The 13,161-nt window shown below is 37.1% G+C and overlaps 1 protein-coding gene across 1 annotated transcript; it reads left to right on the forward strand.

The window, feature by feature from the left end:
* Positions 1–1,145: 1,145 nt before the first annotated feature.
* Positions 1,146–3,052, forward strand: LOC120076813. The gene has a single exon (XM_039030740.1). It carries the CDS (start codon positions 1,271–1,273, stop codon positions 2,255–2,257), a length of 987 nt encoding a protein of 328 aa, XP_038886668.1. The 5' UTR covers positions 1,146–1,270; the 3' UTR covers positions 2,258–3,052.
* The last annotated feature ends 10,109 nt before the right edge of the window (positions 3,053–13,161 follow it).

The raw sequence follows: 13,161 nt of genomic DNA on the forward strand, positions 1-13,161 counted from the left end.
TAACTACTTGATAGTTACTCTGTATGCCCTAAGTGGGATCTCTCCTTAAATGAGATTATAGAGAAACTAAGTGTTTGGTATATTAGATCTCTTTATATACTAATTCAATTAGGGTTCCTATTACACCCTAATTAAATAGGAATTGAATGAGTTTCTACCCATTAAATTTATATTCAATTAGAAATCTAGATTCTTGATTTAATAGATTACAATTATGTTAGGCTAGTTAATAATGATGTAGTAAGCTTTTAGAAAATTGGTATAACTTGCTTTGGATGGATGATATAATGATGCATTTATAAGGGCTTAATAACTTAGGATTCCTCATATTCCGTTTCATATAAGGTTCATGAAAATTATTGGAAAAAAAAAAAAGGCACGAGTATATAGACTCGTATTGGCCTCATTCAATTTGATGCTTAGATGAACAATTGCAATTGGGTTAGGGACCCAGGTGGTAGATCCATATTCTTAATCACTTTGAATTTGGATAGTATTCGATCTCTTATGTCTCTATTTTACCTCTTAGCAGGTCATTTTGAAACGTTTGTCAAGAGTAAAAAATAGTATTGTAAATTTTGAAAACATAATAGTATTCTTTTTTTTTTTTAAAAAAATGGATAAGTTTAAAAATTATTTGTTTTATAATTTAACCTTTTTTTATTTGGGTTTTTCCTTAGCAGTAAACAACTTCAACTTCCTTCTCTTTTATTTACTCCACCTTAATACTATGTAGACTAATACAATTGATCAAATAGAAAAAATCATCAGTAAGACAAAATATCAAGTATAATATCCCAAATAAAATTGTTAAGTTTGACTAAATTATAAGAACCAAGAAGGAAAAGGAAAAGTAAACTAACTTCATAATTTAAAAACAAGACTTTGAGTTTGTATTAAAGGTTATCTATTTTTTATTTGCTTTCTTATTTTTGGAAATACTTTTTTTGAAGGTACAAGAACAATTTCATGTATGTGGTATGGCAATCAGCCAATCATTAGGGGGGGGGGGGGGAAGTAAAATATATTTGAAATAAACCCAATAAAATATAAATTCGTATATTTGACTATTTCATTTTCAATAATCAAGTATTTAAATGAAAGAAAAAAGAAATAGAAAGCATTTTCAATAATCAAGTATTTAAATGAAAGAAAAAAGAAATAGAAAGAACGACAAAGGCAAATGAAATGAAATCCTTTCTTCTTTCCCACCCTAAAAGTTAAACCCCAATCCTTCTTTCAATTCCTCTCTTCCCATTCTTCTCCCAAAATGTCTCCCCGTTCTTCCCCCTACGCCGCCTGCTTCCGCCCCTCCGACGAACATCCCTCCCCTCCGTCGCCGCCGCCTCCGCCCATGTCCAGCCAATCCAACCTAACCACCGCCGTCTACCAAACCCCCACCGCCGCCTTCTCCCTGACTTGGTCCCGCACCCTCTTCTCCCGGTCTCTCCATCTCAACTCCGATCGCCACCACTCCTTTCTCCTCCATCTCAACGCCTTCGCCTTTTGGAAAAAGTCCGGCTCCAAGCACCTCCCCGGCTCCCCTTCTCTCCGCCTCTTCTGGGATTTCTCCCGGGCCAGATTCGGGTCGGCTCCGGAGCCCCGATCCGGATTCTACCTCGCCGTCCTCGTCGACGACCAAATGACTCTCCTCGTCGGCGATTTGATCAAGGAAGCTTACGCGAGAACCAAAGTTCATAAACCCAAAAACCCCCAATCTCTTGTGTTGAAAAGAGAGCAAGTCGTTGCCCACAAAATCTACTCGACGAAAGCTAAAATCGGAGGTAGAATCCGTGACATCCAGATCGATTGTGGCTACAACGACGACACCCGGCTCTGTTTCGCCGTCGACGATGTTAAGGTTCTGGAAATCAAGCACTTAAAATGGAAGTTCCGTGGGAACGAGAAGGTCGATGTCGAGGGAGTCCCGGTGCAGATCTCTTGGGATGTTTACAATTGGGTGTTCGGCGACGAGAAGGATCACGGCCACGCCATTTTCATGTTCAGATTTGATGAAGATGATGAAGAGTTCAGAACAGAGACGCCGTCGTTTCAGAGGAATGGGATGGAGCTCTTGTCCATTAACAGTCACTCCAGAAGAATGAGAATGAGCTCCTCCTCCTCCTCGCTTTCGATGTCGTCGGTGGGTTCCTCCGCCGGCAGCTCCTCCGTTCTCGACTGGGCCACCGTCGAGGAATCCGAGCTTGGCGGCGGCCCATCTACCTTCTCCCTCCTCGTTTACGCTTGGAAAAAGTGACCCGCAACTTCATCGAAACTTCAAAAGTGGTAATCTCAATTCTTTTTTCTTCTTACAAACACTAACACTATAAAAATTACAACAACCCATTATCAGAATTATTCAAGATTTTTTATGCTTATTCTTCAATTTCGTTAGACTGGTCTAACTAGGAACAAATTGTTCATTCTTTTTTCTTTTGTTGTGGGATACGATTGATTGCATTGTACAAATATCCAGATATTATTGCTTTCCATATCTGTTTTCTCTGTAATTTTCGTTTTTTCCTATTGAAATTATATTTGGGAAAATTTGACGTTGTAATTGTATTGTACTGTACTGGAAATTTCACGAGAAAGTAGCAATGAAATTACGACAAATAATTGAAAATTGAAGGAAAAAGAAAAGGGATACCATGAGGCGTTTCAGATTAGAACGGAATCTGTTGATTATTGTGAAATCAAGAATTGTTTAGTCTGAATTTGTTGGATTCAAAGAAAAAAAAAAAAAAAAAGCGTGGCAGCATCGGAATGGTGTTATTTGATTACAGTCTCGTGAAGTGGCGATGGAGGATCTGGACCGTCAAAAAAGGACGACCACGTGTGTGACTGTGATTTGATGGAAGGAATTATTTTGTGTTTTTGTTTCACTGTTAGTGTGAGCTTACCGAATGGGAAATAATGTAAAGACAAGAGGAGCTGTTAATTCACGTGGTCGAGTTACGTTATCGAGGTTTGACTCTTTGACCAAATCTATAAATTCTTTAGAATTAAACCCATTAATAAAATAAAGTAACAATCTAGCCCTTCTGTTATAGATTTATGAACTTGTCCTTTCCTTTTTCAGCCATTGAAAATAATTGCTGGGCTTGGCAATTGCAAAGAAAAAAAAAAAAAAAAAACCTTACGACACAGATTTTTAATAGAAGACTAAATTGTATTATTTTCGAAATCGATACTTTTTAAAATTTAGACATCAAGTTGTTGAATGTAACTCATCGATGAAACACATAAAAGACCAAAATAGGGACCATTGTTCATGGTCTTTCTTTTTTTTTTTTTTAAAAAAATTATTTAAATTTTGTATGTTCATTTGTACTTTGAAACAACAGTACTAAAAATTGAACGAATATCTCAAAAATCATGCATTGAGAGGTATTACGTGGGCAAAATATTTTTTTAGTTTCTGAAAAGTTTGCCATAGGTGTCTATAGTTTTTGAAAAATTTTCAAAAGGAATCCGGAGCTTTTTTTAATGTTAAGTTGAAAAGCGGCAAAAATAATGGCAATGATATTTTGTGTTGGAATGCTATCCTTTGATAGACAAAAATAATCGTAGATCGCCTATCTCCTCACTCCCTCTAAAATATGAATACCCCTTGGGGTCCAAATCCACAACTCAAGAGGGGAGTATAAAAAGAAAATTCCATTTCCCAGACTAAGCAATGTGGGATTCTCAAACAAACATTTTTTTCCTTTTAAAACTTAAATTTTCACCAACAATCTCCCACTTGAAAATTTAAAAACATAAGAAAAACATTTTTTATTGAGCAATATCAGTCTATAAAATATTGTGCATAAGCAAAGATATCTCATGACTTGAATGTTTACGTAGTGTAGATGATTTAGAATATACTAGAGTAACTCATGGTTTTGAACTCTATCTCTAACAATATCTCACATACAATATTACTAGGGTGTAGTTCAAAAGCTCGTGCTTTAAGGTCTAGCATGTGTATCCCGGTTTAGTGAATGCTCTAGAGAGTCTATAGCATTACAATACTCTATACTAGGTCTGCTTGTAAACGTACAATATAATCCTACAACATAAGCTATATCAAGCCTAGTGTAGTGAGTAATGTATCTGAGACTACCTATGATGCTCGCATACTCAGTTTGATTAACACTATCACCAGTGTTCTTGAACAACTTAACACTAGGGTCATAAGGAGTACATGCTGGTTTACATTTAAAGTAATTATATTTCTTTAGAATCTTTTCTACATAGTGAGATTGATCTAAAGAAATTCTCTTTTCAGACCTAGTTACTTTTATACCTAAGATCCTACTTGCTTCTCCTAAATCTTTCATATCGAAGTTTGCACTCTGAAAGGAACCGTAAGGTCCACAGCGGAAGCGGGATCAGTCCCAATTTTCAGTTTTTCACATAATAAAAATTACAGAATAGAAAAAATATGTACCATACAAATTTTACAACATGCTTACCGACGAAGGAAGGAGGGAAGAATTAAAACTTAACCTTGAAGCCAAAAGGTCTTCACGTATTTCCCTCGATCCAATCATGAACACTTTGAACTCCAAAAAACCATAGCAACCCAAGTGACCATTGCCATAAGAGAACCTCTTATATTCTCCTTAAGGGATGAGAATAAACAGAAATGGTGGGCTTTGCTAAAATTTTAGGAAGAGGGAGAGGATTTTGAGAGAGGAAGAAGTAAACCTTTTTCTTCTCTATATGTTCTTGGGAGATTACAGTGGATCATAGAGAGATACACTATCCTGTAAAAACTAAAAAACCCTGAAGAAGATGAAGATTCTGTCAACTAAACCACCTTTCTCACACACGTTTCATTGAGAGATAATTAATAACTCCCTCCCTTTAATTTTGAAAATTTAAATTAAAAATAAATTTAATTTATATATATATATATATATATATATATATATATAATTAATATACTTAATTAACTAACTTATTATATGTATATATAACTATATGTTATATCAATGTAACACATAATCTATAGTTTTTATATTGTATCAAATACAATACAATCTATAGATTTACTTTCTCTCAATCATTTCATGGTATTTAGTATAAATCACATTTATACCAAATTTAATTATATGAACCTCATCCATATCATTAGTATTTGAATCATATTCAAATATTTAATTCCTCTCAAAATCAACTTTATATAATTTAATTAGTTATATAATTTATAAACAATTCCCTTAATTAATTTGAACAATTCAAATTAATCCAAAATTAATTCTCTATAATCTCTGTTGAGTTACAAAGTGGACCTTATAGACCTATAGATTGAAGCTCCAATGGTACTTGAATAATTAATTAAACTCCGTTTAATTAATTATTCAACATCCATAAACTGCTGATCGCTCCACTAAAAACCGACATCTATACTCTTCGCACTACAGATATATTTCTGTGTCCATTAGATATAACCAGTCAACAGTGTGATGACCTTTTATAAATTGTTCATAAGTACAGTTGGGCCAAAATTATCATTTTTCCCCTGTAGTTACATCTAACTTCTCAAGTACCACTGATCCCTCTAATGAACAATAAGTCACAGTCCAACTATGACCAAATCCCTCTCGAGCAAAGAAAGGGTATGGCTGTAGGAAATATAAACAAATATTCTTTGAGCAGCGGAAGTGGATCGTTCCAAATCTTATTGAGTAAGAACACAAACAATTACAGTCGAAATGGAAGCGGATTATGCATAATGAGAAATTACATTATGCTACAAGAAGATATAAAGGATAGAGTATGCGAACCTTTGAAGAATCTTTCTTCATGTATCCCATGATCGTTTAGCAAATCATTCAATCAACATGAAATCAAACGCAATGAAAAAAGCATGATTTCAATGAACATTTGAATGCACCTTGATCCCAATCAAGTCCAACTCGATTCTTGAACGGATTTAGAATACCACCACAATGGTTACCTTGGTATTTTCGGTGTGAGAATCCAGGAGTTGTGGGTTCTATATGATTTTGGATTAAGGAAAGCATGAGATATACGATCGAGTAAGTGGGAGATCAAGACTGTCTGTCGTATAGACGAAATACTCAATCATTTAGAAGATGAATCCTATCGTATAGACTTTTCTACACGATCGTGTAGCAACGATCAAGCGAGTAACTATCGTATAGTAAATTCGTAGGTTGATCGAGTATGCTCTCTATGCTATCACTTAGTAAAACCTTTTTACTTGATAGCCTTTTTGTGAGATTATTCTGAATAAATTGTCAATCTAATTTTGAAAAATCATTTTCCTTTTTATCTCAAAGTTACCATAAAACTTCCAATAACCTCCCATTCAATTCAGTTATTAGAGAAAAAGAATAATTAATTATCATATAATTAATATGTTATCAATAAATATAATAACCAACTTATCATATTATATTTTTAATCTATAGTTTTAATATTTCTTAATATTAAACATACAAACAATAGTTCTTTTTCTATTTTATGATATTTAATATAAATCATATTTATTTTAATTCCTCCAATTAATGTATCTAATACATCATATCAATTATATCACATATAATTGAATTTTCTCTTATTAATTTGAACACTTTAAGTTAACCCAAAATCTGATTCTCAACTTGAACCCATTGAGCTACTAAGGGGACCTCATGGACCTGTAGCTTGAAGCTCCAACGGTATGTGAATAACTGATTAAACTCTTTAATCACGAGATCCACCATCTGTTAACTGTTGGTCACTCCACTAAAGACCGAAACCTGCAGTCTTCAGACTACAGATATATTTTTGTGTCAATATGGCCAATCAACAGTGTGATAACCCTTCACAAATCGCTCGTAAGTACAACTGGGCCAATTCACTGTTTTTCCCCAGGTAATTACATCTAACTCCTTAAGTACCACTAATTCCTCTAATGAACAATAAGTCATAGTCCTACTATAGACTAAGTCTTCTCGGGCCAGGGGAGGTGGGCCACTAGTTCAAGACCCAAAATCAGTCCCTAAGGAGCAATTTATCTACTTACCCCTACTTTGGGGAAGAAGTGAATTCCGTCTTGTGTAGTTGAGTTCCCAGCTCTCCAATCAGATGAATCCCCAAAATGGTAGGCTTATTGAGTTGACAATCTGGTCACTCTCACCCATATAAATCAAAGGACCGCTCTTATAGACAACAGTTCTCAACTCACTCAGGATTAAGGTCATGTCACCCATGGTCATTAGTGAAATATAAGTCTCAATTATCAACGGCGTTATATAAAGAGACTAATCATCTCGTGGTCCGGTCTTATAAAAACTCTTTCTATAAGACACCCCCGCTCGCATGTCTCCATATGAATGGTCAAGATCAGACCATTTGTAGCATCTAAAAAGCAGGTCGTATCCGTAGTGTCAACTGGATAAGGTATCCCTCCTTTATCCATCTACTACAGACCATTTAGGTTATTACTTAAGTCATGATCCACTTGTATGTCTCACATATATGCTTAAGTTACATGAAATAACCACGAATCTTAATTTATTGGATTTTTAGTAAATGCTTATAAAATAACATTTATTTTATTAATAACAATGTGTACAAATGTTTACAAATTACGAGACCACCAGGAGAATTAGGACACCAATCCCAACAATGGCCATATTTTTCAAGCCCGAAATTAGTTTTTAAGGAGTAATTTATCTACTTACTTCGACATCAAGGAATGAGTGAATTCCGTCTTGTATAACTGTGTTTCCAACTTTCTAATCAGACGAATCACCATAATGGTAGACATATTGAGTTGGCGATCTGGCCACCTTCACCCATGCAAATAAAAGGACCACGTCATAGGCCGGAGTTCACAACTTACTCAGGATTCAGGTCATGTCTACTATGGTCTTCCTGGTGAAATGTAAGTCTCTACTATTAATGGTGTTACATAATGAGACTATTCATTTTGTGGTTTGGTCTTATATAAACTCTTTGTATAGGATACCCCGCTCACATGTCTTCACATGAATGATCAGGATCAGATCATTTATAGTATTTTACAATACTTGTAACATCTACAAAGCGAGTCGTAACTACAATGTCACCAGGATAAGGTGCCCAATCTTATCCATTTACTACAGATCATTTAGGTTATCATTTAAACATGATCCACATGTATGCCTCTATATATATGTTTAAATTACATAAAATACCAAGAAGTCTCTGGGCCCTATTGTTAAGAATAGTGAATTACTAAGGATCTTTGTTTATTGAATTGAGTGTATACACATAAAATAACAATTATTTTAATGATAACGGTTTGTTTATACAAAATATACAAACTACGAGTATACAAGAGAAGTTTAAGACACGAATTCCAACTCACTCGACATAGATTTTACATCATTTATGACGTATAAGTTGGACCCAAATATTAACAAGTCATCTACATACAGACACATAATAGTACAAAGATTGTTCTCGACCTTGTAGTAGATGCATTTGTCGCCTTGTTTCTTAACACCTACTCTTTTCTGGCTAAGATTTGAACTAGTTCTTCTTCATAAGACAAATTCTCTTTTAGTTGGATTGGTTGTTCTCGAAGAATCTGATTAGGATCGGCATACTTCCGTAACATAGAGACATGGAAAACATCATGTATCTTAGATAATTTAGTAGGTAAAACACTGTAAGCTGCTGCCCTACACGTTCATTATCTCGTAGGGTCCAACAAAATAAATGAAGTTTAGCTTACCTTTCCACAAAATTTGAATATCACTTTCCACGGTGATAACTTAGGAATACTTGATCTCCGACCTCAAATCCAACTCTCATTTTCTCTTATCTACATAGCTTTTTTATCTGTCTTTAGCTATTTTCAAGTTTTCTCTAATTACATTAACATTTTTTAAGTTGCTTGGACTAATTCTGGTTCTATCAGCTGTCTTTCTCTAACTCATTCAGCAAACTGGAGTTCTACAGGGTCTTACATATGGACAGCAAATTGGAAGGATAATTATTATTATAAGCAAATTCAGGTAATGACAAATGTGTATCCAGCTACCTTTAAGCGGCAATACACAGACACTCAACATATCTTCTAAAGTCTGAATCATTCGTTTTGACTGTCCACCCATCTGTAGATGAAAGGTTGTACTGAAATGTAGCTTAGTACCAGTACCAAGCGCCTTTTGAAAACTAGGCAAGAACTTTGAAGTGAATCTTGGATCTCTATCTGATATAATAGATACTGGAGCTCCAAACTGACTTACAACTCGGTCAACATATAACTTAGTTAGCTGGTCAAGAGAGATGTAGCTTTGATGGGCAAAAACTATTGTTGTCTTCCGTCATCCTACCTAACTATTACCCAAATACCGTCCATATAACTCATAGGCGTTCTAGGTAATCAAACAAAAAACCCAATGGTCACGTGCAATCCATTTACCCATTCCAGGAGGGGGGGAAGCTTCTTTCCTGGAGAGGATCATATTAGGGAGCACATCCACATAGTAAAAATCGTGATACCGTGAAACTTCCAACGAAACTACTGAAAACTTCAAAAAGGGTTGTTTGAAGGCTGTTTCACAGCATGATTAATTGTATGATAGTTCATCTAGTAGGTCAATTCCACCTCAATAGTTGAGGGACCTTGACGCAGCGGGAGGAGTTGCGAACCGCCCGATTTTCTATTGGGATTCACGGAAATCCTAATTATGTAGCCGATGGTGACGTTGAGGATTCCATGTATCTTATCAGAAGGCAATGGGATGTTTGATCGAGATGGAATGGGTCAAAGTCATGGATCTCGAGATGGAGTCGATGTACTTTAACTCAGTTTGGGATCTTGTAGATCAACCTGATGGGGTGAGACCTATAAGTTGTACATGGATCTACAAGAGGAAACAAGGTGTTGATGGGAAGGTGCAAACTTTCAAGGCTCAACTTGTGGCAAAGGGTTATACCCAGGTAGAGAGAGTTGACTATGAGAAGACTTTCTTGTCTGTTGCCATGTTAAAGTCCATTCGCATCCTCCTGTCCATTGCCGCTTATTATGATTATGAGATTTGGAAAATGGACATCAAGACTGCCTTTCTAAATGGCCATCTTAAGGAAACCATTTACATGGAGCAGCCCGAGGGATTCATTGCCCAAGATCAAAAGCAAAAAGTTTGCAAACTGAATTGATCCATTTATGGGCTGAAACAGGGTCTCGATCTTGGAATATTTGGTTTGATACTGAGATCAAATCGTATGGTTTTGACCAAAACGTTGATGAGCCTTGTGTCTACAAGAAGATCGTCAACGGTTTAGTAGTTTGCTTAGTATTATATGTAGACGATATCCTACTCATTGGGAATGATGTAGGTCTACTGGCTGCAGTTAAGAACTGACTAGTGACCCAATTCCAAATGAAAGATTTGGGAGAGGCTCAGTTTGTTCTAGGCATACAAATCTTTCGGGATCATAATAACAAAGTGTTAGCACTATCTCGGGCATCGTACATTGACAAGATGTTGCTCAAATACTCGATGCAAGACTCTAAAAGAGGCTTACTACCGTTCAGGCATGGAGTCACTTTGCCTAAGTACATGTTTCCTAAGACGCCTCAAGAGGTTGAGGAGATGAGACGGACCCCATATGCGTCTGCCGTTGGCAGCCTGATGTATGCGATGCTCTGTACTAAGCTAGACATCTGCTATGCTAGCGGAATAGTCAGTAGGTATCAGTCTAACCCAGGCCAGGGTCACTGGACCGTAGTTAAAAACATCCTTAAGTATCTTTGGAGAACAAGGGACTAGATGCTCGTGTATAGATCTAGGGATTTGATCCTTACTCGATACACGGATTATGACTTTCAGACTGATAGAAACTCTCGCAAGTCCACTTCAGAATCAGTTTTTACTCTTAACGGAGGAGCTGTAGTATGGCGAAGCACTAAGCAGGGATGCTCGCCGACTCCACCATTAGAGGCCGAGTACGTAGGCAGCTTGTGAAGCTGCGTAAGGAGGCTGTTTGCCTTCAGGAAGTTCTGATAGAGCTGGAAGTGGTTCTAGATATGGTCTAGGCCTTCATCGCACCCTCTAGTTGTGACAATAGTGTGTTTGTGGCCGAACTTCAAGGAGCCCCGATACGAACATGAGTATTCCGGTAGGCGACATAACAGGCATAGAGCGGAAAGTAATCACCTGATCCCGCTTGAAGATAGTGGCATGACGATGGGGACGTGATCGTCACGAAGATGCTTCCTGGATACAACATTGGTAACCAATTTTACAAGGCTCTCATAGATGCAGTGTGTTGGAGGGTCACCTTCAAAAGTATAAGGTTTCGTATCGGGACCCAGTCTCGCAGCTGGTACCTATGGCAACGTGGGAGATTTTAGTGATTATTTGTAATGGGCTCTTTCTAGCGCCACTACAGTGTATTATCTCTTGTACTTAGTTTTTTTTAGCACCCCACTCCGCTTTTTTAGGACAAGTGGGAAATTGTTTGTGGGATTGGATGTCCTTGAAACTCCGTGTCCGCTTAATAGTTTTGTAAACCACATTTATATGACTATTTGATGATATAATATATGATATTCTTTCTTCACAATATATGTGACCTTTGTACACATTAGAATGTTTTATTATTACTTTACCGAAAGCCAATAAATTACAAATCCCTAGGTTGTCATTATGTAAACTTAAGCATGTATGTGGTGACATAACAAGTGGATCATGTCTTAAGTGATAACCAACAATATCTGTAGTATATGTAGATTAGCTGGGAAACACCTTATCTTGGTAATCCTTGATAGTGATACAAACCCGTTTGTGAATCCACGTTACAGTGTTGTGTCCTTGCTACACGCTTGTGGCCTGATTTGAATCCACTTTCAATTGGGACATTGACGAGTGGAAGGTCCTTAATATAAAAGATTTTGTATAAAACTATTAAGTACTCGTTATATAACATCCTTCATGAACATAGACTTCACTTCACTAGGATTGACGCATAGGTAAACATGACACAACACTGGGATGATTACGGCAACTTCATGCTCTTGGAGGGGCGGTTTCCTTTGATTTGCAGTTTCGTTCAAGTGTGGTTTTCATTGAGGTCGCCGGTTTGGACTTCAAACCTAACCACTTGGAATTCGGATGGTCTGATCTGGGAGTTGGAATCCAGCTACACAGATGGAATTCCTTCAATCCCCTTCCCCGAAGCAGGGATAACACAGTATGCATAGATTGGCATCCTTTAAGGACTGATTGCCGGAGCTAGAACGATGTGTACAACCCTACAGCATCTTCTCATGGCATACTGAGAGATGTTGGCAACAAATAGAACTATGTGTATCTTGTTCCATGTGGGATTGGTCTTACTTGATTGGTATATTAAGAAGTAGAAATGTAACTACAGGAGCAAGAGAAATGAAAAATGTGCCGTTGTATTTACGACTTTGATCAAATCGAGGTGCAAGTTTCTCAAATAGTCTCAGGCCATCTGTCATCAGGCATCACTACATTGACAAGGATGTTGCCTAAGTATGTCATGCATGGAACTCCACATAGAGGCCACTATCATTCAGGCATGGAGTCACTTTATGTTCTAGGACATGTTGTTCTATGACCCTCAAGAGAGTTGAAAGCAATGAGACGGGTTCATATGCATCCGCCGTTGGCAAGTCCATGCATTTATGCGATGCTCTGTATTGGTCAGGACATCCTGCTATGTCTCGTGGGAATAGTCAATAGATATCAGCGTCTAACCCAGGCAAGGTCACTGTGCCGAATTAAAAACTCATCCATCGTATCTTTGGAAAACCGAGGCGACTATCATGTTCTCGTGGGATCTAGGTCGATTTGATGCCTTAATGATACAAACATTCTGATTTTCGCCGACTGATAGGAGAATTGCTTGCAAGCTCCATAATACAGTGGAGTTAAGTTTTAACTTCTCTACGGAGGACGTATAGATGTGGGAGACGCACTAAGCAAGGGTGCCTTTGCTGATCTCCAACGAGTGAGAGGAGGCCAGAGTACGAGCCTAGGCGGCTTGTGAAGACATGCTTATCGGGAGGTCTTTGTGAGATCAAGAAGTTCCTGACATGTGGGCTGGAATAAGATGTTCCAGAAGTATTGTACTAGTCTATCACCTTGATTGTGACAATGATAAAATATAGGGTTGGTGAGGAAAACATTACCT

This window comes from Benincasa hispida, chromosome 4 (assembly GCF_009727055.1).
Source record: "Benincasa hispida cultivar B227 chromosome 4, ASM972705v1, whole genome shotgun sequence".
Taxonomy (NCBI): domain Eukaryota; kingdom Viridiplantae; phylum Streptophyta; class Magnoliopsida; order Cucurbitales; family Cucurbitaceae; genus Benincasa; species Benincasa hispida.

Excerpts from the sequence above, each read along its gene's own strand:
- LOC120076813 (XM_039030740.1), top strand. The coding sequence starts at position 1,271 with ATGTCTCCCCGTTCTTCCCCCTACGCCGCCTGCTTCCGCCCCTCCGAC.